General features: G+C 38.4%; 1 protein-coding gene across 6 annotated transcripts in view; it reads right to left on the bottom strand.

Annotated features, from left to right (window-relative positions):
- The window catches only part of LOC105255092, a 360,332-nt gene that overhangs the window by 197,476 nt on the left and 145,427 nt on the right, over window positions 1–17,429 (bottom strand). For all 6 annotated transcript variants that reach the window (XM_011264178.3, XM_011264180.3, XM_011264185.3 and 3 more), the window contains one exon: window positions 8,104–8,166. In XM_011264178.3, the coding sequence (XP_011262480.1) occupies window positions 8,104–8,166 (63 nt within the window). The remainder of the gene's footprint in view (window positions 1–8,103; window positions 8,167–17,429) is intronic.

Below are 17,429 nucleotides of genomic sequence, written 5' to 3'. Positions count from 1 at the left end.
ATATCAAGTGTCACGCTAATCTGTTTAATTTTAAATCAGAAATTTTTTTCTGACATCAAAAATACTTGTATCGCGTTCCAATTTCTTGAATCCAGAATTCTTTTACAGACACATACGCGATATAGATTGTAACTCGAAATAAGAATCGGGTGGGTGGACTAGCGCTTGACTGATTGTGAAAATGACGAAAGAGAAAACAGCACGTGTTCTCGTCGAATGCGATGATGTAATGACAGGTCGCAATATAAGTGGAAGAGAGCGGAATACGCGAGGAACGATATAAACAGACCTACGCACTCCGTTCCCGTTAAGAAAGTTGTCTCGTCGATGAAACTCACGTCATGATTACTTCATCGGTGTTTCGTGAGCACAAGTATTTCCCATTGATATGCACCGATCCGGTTCCTCGCGACACGCGATATTCCAATTCAACGCGCTCGATGATATCACGAGATATATTAAGACGCTATTAACGCGCCACTGTTCCTCGCGAGCACATCGTCGCGAATCAGAAGTTGCGTACAATTCTGTTTGCTTTTGGATTACGCAACATTGTCGTGATGTCAACACACGTATTCCACTCAACTTTTGTGTATGTTCATAAAAGAGATTCAAACTTCAAAGAAGAAGCACTTATCTCTCTTGAGAATAAAGCAAAGGATGTTCGAACAGAGATGTATATGAGGAGAAATCTACCTAAGTCACTCTATCACCGTGAAACAAATATTTTATTCTTTCAAGCCATTAACATTTTCTTTATGGTTCGTCTTACTAAAAACTCTTGAACTCGACGATATATAATTTATGTCTAATCAAAGGAGTTTACATATATTTTATGGAAACATTTATCTCTCGATGTAAAGTGATTTCTTATAATTCCAATGATGTCAAAATATGAATTATATAATAGGTTAATAAGTTGAAATATATTATCTTAAAGAGTAAATATCTTTTTATGATGTTTTATGATGATATTCTTTTACGTCAATATTCTGACGTTACATTGACGTAACGAAATTATTATAAAACACGTTCGATTTTTTTATTCCTTGCGACTAAATAAAAAGCGACTATAATTTACTATAAAAGCGCAAGTCGGCAATTACATAAACAATTAAAGATGAAATGATTGTCGATAAAAATCTCCAAAGATATGACATCTAACTTTTTGTTTGGGACATGCACGTATACTGATCGACAAACGAGCATTAGTTACCCAATAGAAAAAGAAACGAAAGAAAAAAATTTTCACTTTCACATCGATGACGATGAATGAAGAAATATGCACGTGTATGGCATGATCCATTTCAGTCATTTTTCTGAGATACGAAAAATATGTAATAAAAAGGGCACAAATTTTTACGTACATGCCACGTTACCTGTATCTTATACATGTGCTTTTTTAAATCCGTTCTCGCTCTCTCTCTTTATCTCTATCTTTCTACAGTTAACGACGCGCAGCAGCTGTCGACAATCGCTAGAACGACCGACCGACCTTGCGATGTCCAGACAGTTAAAATCGCGCCGGGGCAAGTTAGATGAACGCGGTTGTGGACGTCGCTTTTAAACCGCGTGACGACGACGCTCGCAGCAACTGGAGAATATTACATACCCGTGTTTCGCAAGGAAGACATCGCTATTCCGTAAAAGCCGCGGGAAATAATTCGTTAAATACACGGGGAGTAAAGTCGGCGGACGAAAAATGCAGCATTTAATTCAACGGATAATCTCGCGAATAAAACGTATCTCGAGACAGTTACATTTCCTTCTCTTTAATTCTGAAATAACCTATGGCTGGCTACGGTAACGCAACAACCTGCAATATTTAAAATAGCAGCGACATACTTGGAATACGTTTCAAGTCTGGACCTACATGCTTATATATTTTCCATCGAAAAGACCGCGTCTTTCGCCGTGTTCTCTCGATTTCTTCGAGTGACTCCGCGCGCGTCTCGCTTCACCGATGTCCGTATTACATTCACCGTTCTTCTCCGGCGTGCGACGTCGAGCAACAAAGTCGACGGCATTAGCCAGGTGCGTCCGTTCCGGCCGAGAGATAAATCCCAGCGCTTCGGATCCGCAATGTCGGAGAAATAGTCCGCGCGCGCTCTTTCTCCACTTCTTCTTCTTCCTCTCTAGGAAAACGACATCGGTAGCGTCGGCGACGCAGTTCATTTCACGGACCTCCTGGCTCTCCTCCCGCGGAGTTCGACGTACGAGAATAATATAGAGGCGGCGAGGGAGACTCGCCCTCTCCCGAATGAATCTTTTGCACCTGGGTCTGTCCCCCGGGACTCTCGGCGGTCGATTGCGCGAGAGGGAGGGGATCGGCAATCTATCCGACTGCCTTGTTGTCCCGCGCGTTCCGAATAATTTATAAGTCCATTATATATATCGGATTTTTTCCTCCGCTCTCGAACGGTCGTTTTCGCAATTTTATGGAGAATTTACTCCTTCCAAACCACAGCCATTCTCTATCGTGAAATCTAGATGTTTCATTTTTTTATATAAATTTCTATAATAATTCGAAAGATGTGGGACTTATTTATGCTATTTAACGCGACATTTGAGAATATTTCGAGCGACATATGGCAGTTTTTGTAAAAAGAAATATCATATTTGAAGAGAAGATCAATCGCGAATTTCTTTTTCTTTTAAATTCCTCAAAGATAAAACGTCAGCGCGTAGTCAGTTCATGAAACTCGATCGACGTGAAAAAAGGAGGTTGAAAAGAGCAACGTGGCACGTCAGGCAGTGTCGCGTCACGTCACTTCATGTTACGCTTCGTCACGTCACTTCAGAAAATATAACGCGGCGATTCTGTCCTCCTCGCGGAGAGGGATATTTAGTGCGACGAAACAGCGCGTACAGCCATCTAACCGATTTCTCTCGTCGTGTTAGTCGGACGGCATAAACACGCCCACATATTTTTCACGCGCGATATCATTATAATACATTCCGCCGGACGAAAGATGCAAAACACGCGATCACTCATCCAATCCGATCCACCTGCTGCGAGTATTACACGGACTGCTGTGTCGTCAGAAACTCGGGAATCGAGAACCGAGGAAAAAAGTCTGACTTTATTTTTCGAAAAATTTTCAACGTCAATTTTTCTTTAATAACCGAGCGCGCTTATAAAATGCAATTTTCGACAAGCTGAGCATTTGTCGTTCTTACGTTTGGATGTACTTTGTACTTGAGTATCGATCGAAGTTTGCGAGATACGCTTCTTCCCTCCCCCTCCCTGCCACTTTCTCTCTCTCTCTCTCTCTCTCTGTACGACTTTTCCGACGCAAATTCGGAATAACCTCGGAAAATGCAAGCGTCTCCAGAAGTGCACACTCTGAATATAATATAACTCCCGCGGCGCGCGCGGAGGAAGCTTTTCTCCTACTCCGACGAACCGACATCTGACTTCTCGTGTGTCACAAAAGAGAGAGCTACGCCGGAAGCCGTGTGTGCACGTGAGGCTCGCGGGCAGATTTCCGTGTGGCGCTTCGTTTGAAGTGGTCCCAGGTCCCATTCCAACAGTCAGTTTCGGTCTAGATCCAGCGTAAAGTTCGGCTCCGATGTATGCAGATGCGCGTCGGGTCTATAAACGGCTCTACACACGGCTACTTACGAATACATCGAGTAACGTTTTCAAGCTTAACCCGTATTCGTCTACGTAAAGCCAACTAATCCTAGAACGCATCTGCGGTCTTTATCTAATTTGAAAGTCATACAGAGTATTGATCGAGGTGTTGTATAATTTTCTTGTTTCGCGTAAAATTAGTGTCAAGCAAATTTAATATAGGAAGTAAATAATAAAATCAACATTTTCCAATATTTGTTCAATAATATATAAATATATGAAATAATAAGAAACAAGAAATTAACTAAAATTATTTCTCCAGGCTACCTCTAAGTTTTACCATATAATTCTCCTTTTTTAAAAAAGAATTTTTCCATTATAATTCAAAGTCTAGTTTCCTCTTTTGTCAAGATTAAAATTAAGTAGAGAGCATCACACATGATACTAGACCAGAAGAGATAAATGTACCGGAACGGAAAAAATAAACAAACCGATAGGGATACATCAGACACGAGAAGCACTCTCGTACATATACATCTCCTCAATCGTAAGACAATTTCCCATAATTCCGTAATTAGCTTTTCTCGCTACTCCACTCGTGTATATCAAAGCGGCCAAAGGAAAGCCTGTTACAAGTTGACATAGATATACCTTTATCCTACGGCGACGCACGCTCGGATGCTTTTTGGGGATAGTGTACCGATTCAGCTAATGCACATTATGCACACAGCGCGCGTCTCGTGCACGGGCTAGCAAAGCCCAACCGACGACGACGTCGCTGGTGCGCGACGCAGCTTGCGTAACGCACACGCACGGTCGCAACGCGACGCGACGCCACGCCACGCCACGCCACGCCGGCTGACCCATATGTGCGATCTTTATTTAAACTGGTTTCCTCTTCGGCGTCCTTTAGACCCGACTTTCGTGTGTGCTCCGGTCGCCGGGTCACCGGATTCGAGCGCGTCACTTTCCGCGAACTCCGTAGCTCGGAAAAGGTCGGTACATACAAGGTGTCGCGCGAAGAGCAAAACGATAAATTTTGGATTTAAAAGAATATTGTACGAGCGAAACAAGTGTTTTATTCACGCTTGACAAATAGTTCTTTCTTCGTATAATTGTTACTATCGCTTTAATAATTTTTCTTTTTCTTTTCATCAAGTTTCTTCGAGGAAAATTTCATAGATGATCCACGATACATTTTCCATGTGACATATATATATATTCTCTTATTCAAAAATAGGATATTATTTTTTAGGATAAAATAGTGTTTAAAAAAATGACGGAAATAATTACGAAATGACTCGACTCTTTGCATCGACTACGATAAAGTTCGAATTTATTTGCGGTCGACTTATAGAGCCGCAAGAATTTCAATTGTAAATACGTCGACTTTGATACCGAAGGGAATGACGAGCCGCCGAGACGAGCGCTTTTTAAGCATCGACGCGAACCCGCCTCGTCAAATATTCTTGTTTCTCAAACGTGCGCAAAGTTTGAATAATACAACACTGAGAGATAGAAAGAGAGGAAAAGAAAAAAAGAGAAAGAGAAAGAGGGAAAGCGAAAGAAAAGTAGCGCATAAAAAGAGCAATATGGAATAAAAATGCATCATTGCGTTTCCATCGATCTCACCATTTACGTGTCGGTCGTAGGGATTTTATAGTCTCTTTAGAATTAAAATAACGATTAAAGAAAGTAAATCAATTATAATTTATAATTATAAATGTTACCGTCTGTATATATCCTACATAGTATTTTATATAAATTGAAATGTTACGACGCGATGAAAGTATTTTATTTTATACATTTATTTTTATATATAAACTCTTCCATATTTTATTAAGTTGTTTTTATTTAAAAAATGTTAATTTGTTTATTTTACTATATATTATTTATTATGCTACAAATAATCGCTACAGTTCTAATAATGCTTGCCTTATCTTGATTAGCTGTTTGCCGGCAAGCATATAATTTATAATAGTCAAACATAGGCTCGATATTCCTCTTAATTACGTTCGCATAATATTCCGGATATACTCAAGTAACGTTGTGATACGAGATCGCTCATATCAGATTTCGCAACTTCTAATCGAACAAGCGTTGCAAGCATAGCTTTATTTCTGGTTGTTTGTACGCTACGGTAAGACAATTTGGCTTTATCATGACGAATTGCAATATGATCTGAAAAAATGACTCTTTCCTTTCATCGAGCCACTCACATGTCTATTTTTTTACAATGATTGCATTACAATTCACATGCAATGAGACAGTTGTCAAACTTTGTGGTCACTTACATAACATATTATTTGTCGATTTAAATGTCACGATAAACATTGATACTTTCTATCGAGTTCAGAGAATTTTTTATACTTTGTATATCTCAATAGAAATCATATTATAGGAATTCAGAGAATTTTTAGAATTTTTATTCTGCATTTTGTTATGTCTTCATATTTTCTTTTTTATATCAAAATATTAATTTTAAATTATATAAAAGTGAGCATTTTACTAACATTTCTCATCTATCATCCAATCGGCTGACGTTAAATATCTTTGATACCCTGTAGAATGTGGAACACAAATTCGCAGGGTGGTCTTTTTGCTTATAGTCTTCGTAATCAACGCGCATTCCCGTAGGACTCTCGGAGCTGTTACGACCGATATACCGTTGTCGCGACAGCGCAGCAGATCGGGGAGACAACTTCGTAACCAGCCGGGTTGTTCTCTCTCTCGAGAAGACGCAGCACGAATTCTCGAGGTTCTGCAACGATGCAAATGCGTGGTCGTATTCCCAAATCGATCGCGACAACGGCAACGAGAACGTGTGCGAAAAGGATGCGTCCCGAAAGCATCCCGTTGAATTTCGAACCGATTCTCACCATTCCGAATGAGTATGTGAATTCCGGAGACGGTCGCGAAAACTATGAATCGTCGCGTGTGTCTCAGCTTCGCGTACAATTCCCGAGAGAAGGGTACCGGTTCCTAGGAAATTATCGTCATCTCGCGTGTCTCACGCTTCCAGCAGTAGCATCATCGTTATGCAAACATCAAGTTTCCACGGATCACGCACGCATTCAAATGTCAGGTTTCACGATATTTCATATCTTCGAAAAAAAAAAGAAAAAAAGAAAGAGAGAGAGAGAGAGCGAATTATTAAATGGCATTCTATTAGAAAAAATAAATTTTGTAGTATTTGCAATTAAATATGATATATTTGCAATTAAATAAAACGAATTATATTTTTTATTTTAAGAAAAATATAATAAAGCTTTAAAAAAATCACGCGATGAACGAAAATACATCGATTGAATTACGAAAAAATAATACTCTACTAAATCAAACAGAAAACAAATTCGTAATAATTTTCATTCTAATATTTATATTTGATTTTTTCATCATATATACACGCGTATCAAATTCTTTTCAAACTTAGCTTAACGGAGTATTTTTGCAGAGAACACTAGAACACCATTATTATATTATCGGCTTCACAGAGAGTTGAAATTTCAATTTAAATTTAAGGTATTATATTACTATCGAGTTTTCCATATTCATATAAGCGTGTCGGCTTATATATATATATAAAGTTCTTTTACAATAAAAGTTGCAGCAACTCTACTAAGGCTCTACTAATTCGTTAAATCTAATGCGCGTACGCGTACGTTTATAATAAAACCGTGGCCGTATAAACCCACGCGTTTCTGAGCTCTATCCGACGAACTCAGGGGTCTGTTAATGCAGCGGGGGATTAACAAGCGCCTGGTCGAAGAGGGCTGACTCTCTCGTCCCTTAATCACAACACTACCAAATGTTACTCGGCGATAACTGTATTAGGCCCGATAAAATACCAGACTCTGGCTTCCCGCTTGTTTGCCAAGCCGAAATGTCCCGCTACGCAAACATTCGCGCAGATCGTACAACTCTCTACCTTCTTTCCTCCTCTTCCCCTGAAAAAGTCATGGTCGCACAAGTGGCATTATGGAATTATTAGCGGACGGAAGCTGTGCAGGCGTCTGCCATATCGGAAGCAACTGCCTACATATTTGATGAACGACGCGCACGCATTACCGTCACCTTTTTCAATATCGTTCCCATGTGGTCTCGATACACGAGCATGCATAAAATTCTATCTCGGAATCAATACCTTTTGACGGGAATATCAAGATTCCTTTCCCCAAACAATTGTTTCTTGATATATACACTACGACGTATTTCTTGTACAAATTCACATTTCAATGCGTCGAAAAGATCAAATGCGCACAGCAACAATTATAATGATGTAAAAATAAAGTATGAATTATTAATAAATTATTAAATTGCTTTACGCGAGATTTCTCGCTTCTTTAATCATGGCTCGACTAAAATACGCAAGTCGCAACTATTAACAGAAATTATCGACAAATTATTCACGGTCTGCATAATTTAAAATGAACGCAATCACTCGAGGTAATATCCAGTTATTAAACGAAGCGATACTGCGCGCATTGCTTTTATCGCCACATATTAATTTAACGTTGGCTACTCACCGAGTTAATGGCTGTCATGTTGCTAACTCGACCTGGATCTGTGTCCACTAGCCCGCTGTCACTCTGTAACGGAAACAGGAAAATAGCAAATTAGAGCGGAGAAGATCGATAATTTCTATTTCATTGCTATTTACGTTGCACTGAATGTCGAGTAAATTGCTATCGCGCGTTAAAGCACATTGACATTCAAAGGAAAGGAAAAGAGACATTAAGAGAAAATCCTTTCACGTCGTGTTTTCGAAAGCGTAGAGGCAAATAATTTTCAGATGTAAAATTGCAAGCGACGCGAACTGTTAACAATTTCGGAAATGCAATATTGTGGAAAGTGTACAGCATTCATATGAAAATTATTCGCGCTGTATCCCGACCGTATTCAAAAGCTGAGTGCACTACACCATCCGCTATGAAATTTTCTGTAATCACTCGCCGCTAGAACTGTGTTTCATCAAATATGTGCTGTTTTCCATGTTAGTTATTGCTTTATGATGAATTAATCGAGATCTAGCTTCAAATTTAAACAGATATAGAAAGTTTGCAAAAATTGCAAAATAAAATATTAACAAACACATTACATTTAACATAAATTAATTTCCTTTTTATCAAATATTTCAACGCGTTGCAAATGAAGGTGATTTCTTACAGAAAAGGAGATATTCCAAATCGTATTCGACAATATAGTTCGGGATGCATAAAGTACGCGGAAATATGATATCGGACGGAAATGAAATATTTCGAACAAATGCATCGAACGCTCTGTGACATTTTTCCTCGTCATTCAACGTATTAGATATTCTTTACATTCCGTGTATCGCGTATATTTTACGAGAATCGCCTGTGTTTTTTTTTGCGATTGCTAGCATCCCACGCGTTCAATCTCGCGGCCAGCGAAACGTGATCCCTCGTCGAATTCATTCGCTTCAGAATTTTTACCGAAAATGTTCGAGCTCGCCATCGCTGGCGACGAATCTCTTCTAGAGGACATCGGGATTACCGAGACGGAAATTCTACGGTAAAGAAACGATGGTCGAGTCATTCCAGCGAAAAGGAGAAGAGACGAAACGACGATGAGAGAAACTGGCCTTTCGAAGGCCTTCGCCAGTTTCTCTCATCGTCGTTTCGTCTCTTCTCCTTGCAGTAAAGAAATAGTACAAAGGGCGATGACGACGACGGCGACTACGAAACCAAAACGAAAGAGCCGACGTGTAAATGTCGTTCTGAACTTTGATCGTAAAACAGCGGCAGACTTCTCGGGTGGGTGGAGCATCCGTCTTGAACCGCTGCCAAATCGGTTAAGCGCGAATAAATTTCCGTGTCAAACTTCGTACGAAGGAACGAACGTACGAAAGAGCCGACGCGACGGTTCCGCATGTCGGGCAAGGTTGGACCCGCGCTACAAAAATGGGACGGTGGCTTTAATGTCTGTTTGGACAAAAGAGAGTGGAGTTATAGTTAAGTAAAAAAAAAGAAAAGAAAGATAGGAAAAAATCGATGTCCTCTAATAATATCAATTGTTATGCAATTTATGACGGAGACATTCTCAATAAAATTTTGTTACATTTTGAAAAAGATAATCTCATAACAAAAATTATATACATATTAAAAACGTACTCATCAAAATTGCAAAATCTCGATATGACTTAATACTGGTAAAACTTCTTTATAAAGTATTATTATTTTTAGACAAGTTTACTTGAAATAAAAAAAACTTAGACGAGAGAAATGGCGTTATTTTAAAAAAGCAATGTATTATATATACTCAAATGTATTTAATTATAGATTTATGTAATAAATTTACTCTCTTTCTCTCTCTCCCTTGTTTTTTCTCTTAATTATGCTTTGATAAAGCGTGCACCACGCTTTCGTACAGCCGTGTAACAAACGGTAATAAAAACCAAAGGTACGGCACACCGGGAGAAATTTCCCTCGAGTCATTCCGTCTCGAATAAAAGCTTGGTTTACATATTGTTCTAACGAGCAAAGAGCTCGCATATATAATGAATAAGCAGCAAACGTGAACGGGAGTTTCGCGCTACACCATTACGCGTCAGCGTTGCGAAACGCGTAGCAAAAAGACGCAACTGTCGGTTTGTCTAACTCTAACAGAAACAGACGAAGGGTAACCGAGGCATGACGGAGATTTAAAGGTGTCGTCCCGGGGCGCCCGAAGAATACAAAGTCGCGGAGCTCTCGGTTGGCGGCTAAAATAAAATGTCGAAAAGTCGTAAAGCGTATTATGACCGACCCATAATTTATGACGATGCGAAAACCGCCGTCGACTTTCCGCCACCGGATTCGTGGCCGTGTATGAATGTGCACATTGTCTCGCCGTGCAGTTTGGCCAGCCGATGAAATTTACGACAATCATTAATTATCGAAATAGAAATATTTTAAACGTTTGCTTTACAAAGAGTTCATTAGTAAATTTATTCTGTTGATTTTAGAATAAACTTTTACAATACTTTTGCTTAATTACACGTGACTAAAGGATTCAGAAATTTTAGGAACCAATAATTAGCAAATTGAAATGATAAAAATATTGCAAACGTAATAAATCACAATTAAATCAAAATCGATTTATCTCAATCTAATGCACGAGTCGATAAGATTACTTTTTCTTAAAAGCGTCAGCGAGAATTAATATTCTCGGCAAGCAAAGCGCAGGTCAACGCGCGAGCATCCTAATTTCGTTGGCGTTGTTTGGAAGAATCGATTCGACAACGATCCATTAACGATCCTGCGGTCAAACCGATTATGCAGCGTCACGAGGCGGAATCAGAATCCTAGAGAATGTCAACTACCACGCCACACTACTGAGCGGCATATACGTGAATGCGAAAGGTCGTCGGAGCTAGGCTCCGACAGTCGGGTGGGTCGAAGTTATGCGAATGTTATTAACGTTGTATCTAAATCCCTCAGCTATCCTCCGGAACGCGCGTCCTCGTGTCGCATCATAGACACGGAAATAGACACGATATGTGAATTAAGCGAACGGATGATGACTAGAACGCGGTGCGTCCTCTCGCCCTCGCTTGAATTTGCGGATAACCGTATCAGATATCCTACGCAAGAGATATCCACGAGAATCTCCATACATATATCGTGCGATACTCGGTTGTTAAAAATCCTGTCGGAGAGTTCATTTTTTAAACGGTTGTTTTGTTAAAAAAAAAATTCGTATAAAAAAGTTTAAAACAATGAATAAAACTCGCGATAAAATCGAATTCGTAAGATATATACAGGACAATAATGTAAAAAAATGGCAATAATTAATTTAGATCATCGAGCGCAACATTTGTAACTGTGGGGTATCTGAATTAATCGTACATTCGTGAAATACGAATCATTCCGGATTGCTGCAAATGAATATCGGATAACGCTGTGCAAATCTCGTTCGTGGCATATCCAATATTCGGAAATCGCGTTTTCCGGGTAGATTATACAAAGCAAACATTATAGCATTCAATATTGCGTAACACTCTCTGATGCACGGAATAAAAAGCGCCGTTAGAGAGTTACATTCATCGACGCTTCTAATAAAAAATTAAAGTCATTAATTATGTTAACAATTAAGAAATGTAGAAATTAGTATATAACTATTCATAGCGTACCAATTCAACAGTCGTAACGTTGAACTCTGGTTCGTTTACTCAGCGAGCTTCGAATCGGAACGGACGTTTCCAGTGGAGTGGAAGAGAACAAGAGAAACGAACTATCGCCATTTTTCAATATTAAGAAGGTCTTATGGATGATTTAAATAAGCTCGAGAAAGCTCGGCAGTATGCGGCCTGAAAAGTCGGACTTCTTCGATTTATGGGAAGACGTCAGAGACAGCTTAGAGTCTCTCTCTTTACGTACTCGCATTTAAACCTCGCTCTATATCTCCGTTGTTTCTTTTTTTTGCTTTTTGCTACTTTTCCTGGTACTCGTCTTTCCTCGTTTTTATCGGTCCTCGTATCGCACAGCGATTGAACACGCGAAATCGTAAAAACTAAAGTTCACTAGTGTAAGCTTGGTCGAAACCGCATTGTTCGTATAAGGAAGCACGACTTTCGTTCGATTCTCCTTGTAATTTGTTCATTCCTTTCAATAACATACAAAATTTATTATTTAAAGAATTTATTTTATTTGGAATTTACTTTTATTTTCTGACGAAAAATCATATCGACGTATTAGAGAAGATAGTTTATTTTTTCTTGCATAATATTTTTCTTTTTATATTTTGTTTTTACATAAAGATTATTTTCAAAGTCTTACTTTATTCAAAAATGGAATATTATTTCATCTTTTTCAAGATCTCTCTTCTTTATATTATAGTCCTACATGGTTTTTATTAGGGTGTAACCGAAAAACTCAATTAAGACACGTAACATTTTTAAAATCGCAGAGCGGAATCGCATATAGATATTAAAAACTTTTCAAAGTGACGACAGAACGAACAACGTTCCGACAAACGGAAGTAGGAGCGGATGATTGATGGCCGACCGATTGCCATCCTCGCTGTGGAAGGCGAACGCGGGATCCTCGATAATTCAACGATGGTCTCTCGACACGCGCCGCGGGCGTTAAAAATAGGAAAGGAGACGGAGAGATTAAGCGCGAGGGCAGCGAGTTATCCGACATCGAATAACAAGAACTGCGGAGTCTCTACGAGCAACATGATGAAAAGTGGCTCTCCCTTTCCGGTTGCTCCCGTCCGATTCCTCACGAGCGCTCTTTAGCGCATAATTAAGCGGCTCCGCGTCATTCGTCACGGAGATTTCGCCAGATTTTAATTTAAAGTTATGATTCATAGAGACCGAGACAGCGCGGCTTTTCGGTCGAAGCGCGTAAAAGAAACAAGAAGAGAGAAGCTTTTCCGGTGAGAAACCTCGACGGTCACCGAAAAGAATGAAACCGAAGAAGTCTAAAGAATGCGAGAGAACGACGAAAAGAGCAATAAGACAGAAAAAGTAATGCGAGTTCTTGCAGACTTGCATATTTGCAAAATCTGGCAGTCGGAGTTTTAAAAATCCATGCAGGTCAATGATACCTAGTTGAACAAGCGCTAAAATTCCAAGGAAAAAGATAAGAATAGAATTGCAACATATAGTTTATTAATTTTAAATCTAATTTTAAATTTCAAAAAATGATTCTAAACTCTAGTAGAATGTATTTCTATATTTTTTTTCCAAAATTATAAAGTCGTGAAATTATTTCTCGATCTTTGAGATCTCAAATATAAAACAGCTGTATATTTCGCGCGAAACACAAATCGATATTTACGCCTCGAAAAACTGAATATATTACGGATATGCTAAATTTTACGTTGACACGTGTCCGATACAAGACGAGAGAAGATAGTAAAAAGGACATGTCCGCACGATGACGGAGTGACGTCAAATACTAATATGGCAATTCGGACATTGATTAACGCCTCGTAAAAGAGCACTGCCAGCTATCGGGTTCTTCGAGACGAGGCTTGCCGGGGCTCAACGTGATTGATCGATTCGGGAAACGATTATCGACGTGTCGCGAGACATAAGGACGAGAAACCCACTCTCGACCGTGATCATAATTAGCGGTGCGCTAATACGAAATGATCGAATGTCGTATGATTTATTATCCAATTAACGACCCGTCGGTATTCATGAGAGCAAATCGGAAAACGCGCATACCGAAATACATCTTGATGTAGAACGCGATTTGTTGTCGCGGCTATTTTCGGTTCGGCGATGCTAAAAGTTTTGAGGTCGTTGCGCGCGAAGACATCGACAATTCCGTCGATTCAGCTGTCGCCTTCAGCATGGCTTCGCTTTATTTTTAATGCGTCGTCCGCTTGCCAAGAATTCGAAAAATACTATCACATTTTTTCCACTCGTACAATATATACCATAGGAAGTGGACACGCTTGGTATTATTAAATGGCGCTAAACTAAAAGAGCGACGGTAAATAACGCACTCACATTTGAGACACATCTATGAGACGCGCGTAAAAAGAGTAGTACATCAAAGTTGTTCAGTAGAAAAGTTACAGACTAGCCAGCCAGCCTGATCGGTCGTTGCGTAACGAATACGAGGAGCTTCTAGCGCGATTTCTGTCGAAGTTTCAAGCCCTTATAACGTCACGTTATAAATCTATACCTCTCTCCGAACTAACTTATCGTAAGTTTAAGAAATAAGACTTCGAGCTTTCATGCTTTTGCACTATAAAATTTATTTAAAGAAAATATCTTTTAAAGAGAGAAATTTGCTTTTTCAAAAGAGACTATTTTTTTTTCTTTATACTTGAAATGTTGTAATAATTTATAACCATAAATAAATCAACAACTTTTTAAGTATAAAGTTAAAATGAAGATAAAAAACATTAATTACTTTTTACATTATGATGGAAAACAATTTTTACAGGAATAAAATAATAAAATAATAAAATAAGAGGAAATTATAAATAAATGATTGTATTATTTACTTATTTCAATAGCATGGTTCCTTTGAGGCTATAAAAGTTGATGTTTCGAAATATTTTCTAAATTAAGTAAATGCAAATTTTTTGCTGCATTTCCGACAACTTTGTAAAGTTCGTACTTTGCATTATTAGAAATTTATTAAAGTACACCCTCGAGTATGCCGCAGAATAAGTGTGTAGTTTCCAAACAAAAAACGCGATTACCGATTTATTTGTCTGCGCGAGATAACAAGGCAAATATAAATTCTATTGAAATACATTCATACGAAGACACGGAATTAGTATAACATTGTTTTTATCAATATATCTCTTTCTCTTTTTCTTTTTTTTCCCCTCCGTTTCTCTCGTTTGTTCTCGCTCGCTCCTGGCGCAATTCGTAATAAAGCAGCCATCCGTTAACGAAGGGAAGCCTAGGCGATGTGTTTTGCCGCCAACTTCCGCGCACCGAGAATTAATTTTCCTCCTCGGATTTCAGTCCGCGTAGAATGAGAGGATCCCGCGGGTAAACGATCCCCGGAAAAGCAGGCATTACTTACGGGGAGACGTACTGCTAGTAGCCGCGGAACAGCGGAACAATGAATCACGACCGACGAGACGAACTTAAGAGATTCTCTTCTCTTTCTCTTTCCCACGCATCGCCGCGATGATATTCATTGTCATGCTAATAACGCATAGATAATAATGCATAGGTGTTATCGATCATAGTCGTTCTTTTTATGTCTTTTTAAAGTATTCCGTTTTACTCTAGTATTTCTTTAACAACAAAATAATTATTATTTAATAATAATTACATATTACTATATTTATAATCTTAGTGAAAAGTCTATGTGAAAAATTTGCGATAAATACTTGTGCCATATTAAATTTTTATTAGATAAAATTTATATTAACACTTATAGCTAAAATTATATAGTTAAAATTATTTGATATTGTATTGGAAAATAATTTACGTGATAGATGAAATTATAATCGCATTATTTGAGTCTCAAAAGCGTATCGGATATAGACTAAAGCAGAATAGAATAGAATAGATTGGAAGAAAATGAGAAAATGGAAGAATAAAATGGAATGTTATATTTTGAAACGAGAATGGTTTAACGATCACATTTTGAGTGAAAATCAACAAAGTGGAAATGAATTGAGCAGAAACCTGCTACCACTTTTTTAGCTACTTGCTCCTTCATTTGTCACAAAGAACTTGTGGGCAAATTGTGCGCGAGCACTGCGTGTTTAGCTAAAATGTTTAGTTTCTTCCGGCCTCCCCTTCTCCTCTCCCGTCGTTCATCCTAATGCATAAACAGTGTAGCGCTGCCGGCAGTACAATTTGTAGGTCCGAGGTGCTAAGAAATTATAGTCACTCGTAACGAGAACGGTTTATCGACTATAGCAGCAATGAGCTATATCGCCGTTGCCACTACCGACATTCAATTTAACTTTTAACGCGAATCGATAACACGTTTTTGGCACGCGATCAATTACGTAACGTTTACCGTGTCTACCAATTACCACGGTGATTATTTGCGTTTAATCTGGCTCGATGATAATTTCGAGAGAGGAGTGTAAAAACTATAATTGAAAGTAGCAAATTAATCCCCGATATCCGCAAACACAGAATTCTGTAAATACGAAATGGTAATGTATTCGCCTAATGATGATTGGTTTGCAGACTGATTAAACGACCGGGTTTCTAGGAGGGAGAGGGAAGAAAGAAAAAAAAGAAACGCGGTATTAATGCGTAATTGCTTCAAAGCGGCAGTTACGCAATATAAACTGTGGAATGTCTGATAGTAATTTCCGCATAAAACTACCCTGCAAAGTTCTTAAATTCGTTCCTGAAGCACAACGGGGCGGTGTAATTAAATAACGAAATTTTCTGCGTTCCGCGCGCTTTATTACAAAATTCCGCTAATAATTGCCATATATATGAATTCACAATTTTCCCCTGACGAGTGATAGCAATCAAATTAATTTAAACACAGTCGACGATTATGAAAAAATTGTTGTTTGATATTAAATACTCCGTTTCTCCATTTAGTTAATTAAAAAGCTGGCGCTTCATGTCGAAAATCGTTCTATGATGTTCCACTTGCAATCTCTTCGTCGTGACTTTCTTTTTAATATATTATATATATATATATATAAAAAATATATATATATATATATATCGATCAGAGAAATCATACAATAAATTTAAAAAAAAATAATCATAATAGTCTTAATAATAAAATTAACACTGAATGAAATTTCAGTTGCAAAATTGAAAATGAACAGAGAAAAGCCACTAAAATAATTTGTTGAAATGTTCAATGAGAATTACAATGTAATATAGTGTTACAAAATTTATATATAAATATATATTTCCATATTTGTAATCTGAAAGTAGGCAATTTCAAAAGTCCAGCAATTTTTCACGTGTTAATTTTAATACAATATCTATCATTAGATGAGAGAGCAAGAAAGCAAGTAATTTCGTCAAGGAAATGCCGATCGATATTCCTCAAAAGCTCTTTGGCACGTAGCTAGTTTCTGTATCGTTTTACAGAAAATACACGACTGTGACCACGACGATCGTAAATGTCGACGTCGACGAAGCTACGACGTGAAGCTTTCAAGCGGTTACACATTCACAGGAACGCGTCATTCGTCGAAACGACGATAAAGTGGCCCCGCACCTGTTCAATCTATAATTCGACAGTATTCGTGTGTTTTCCGCGTGGCAGTAATATTTATACACAGGTGCGCGAGAAATACCACGAGAGTTTGCGCGATGCGTCAAGAGAATATCTCCGTGCACGCTATCTATGATTTCATCGACGATGTAAGAAAAAAATTCTTTCTTAAAGAAAACTCAAGAATGTGTTGAAAATAATTCCACTTTATAACT

The sequence above is a fragment of the Camponotus floridanus genome, unplaced genomic scaffold (genome assembly GCF_003227725.1).
Source record: "Camponotus floridanus strain SB8 unplaced genomic scaffold, Cflo_v7.5 scaffold13, whole genome shotgun sequence".
Taxonomy (NCBI): Eukaryota; Metazoa; Arthropoda; class Insecta; order Hymenoptera; family Formicidae; genus Camponotus; species Camponotus floridanus.
This window is presented reverse-complemented; position numbering and strand designations above follow the sequence as displayed.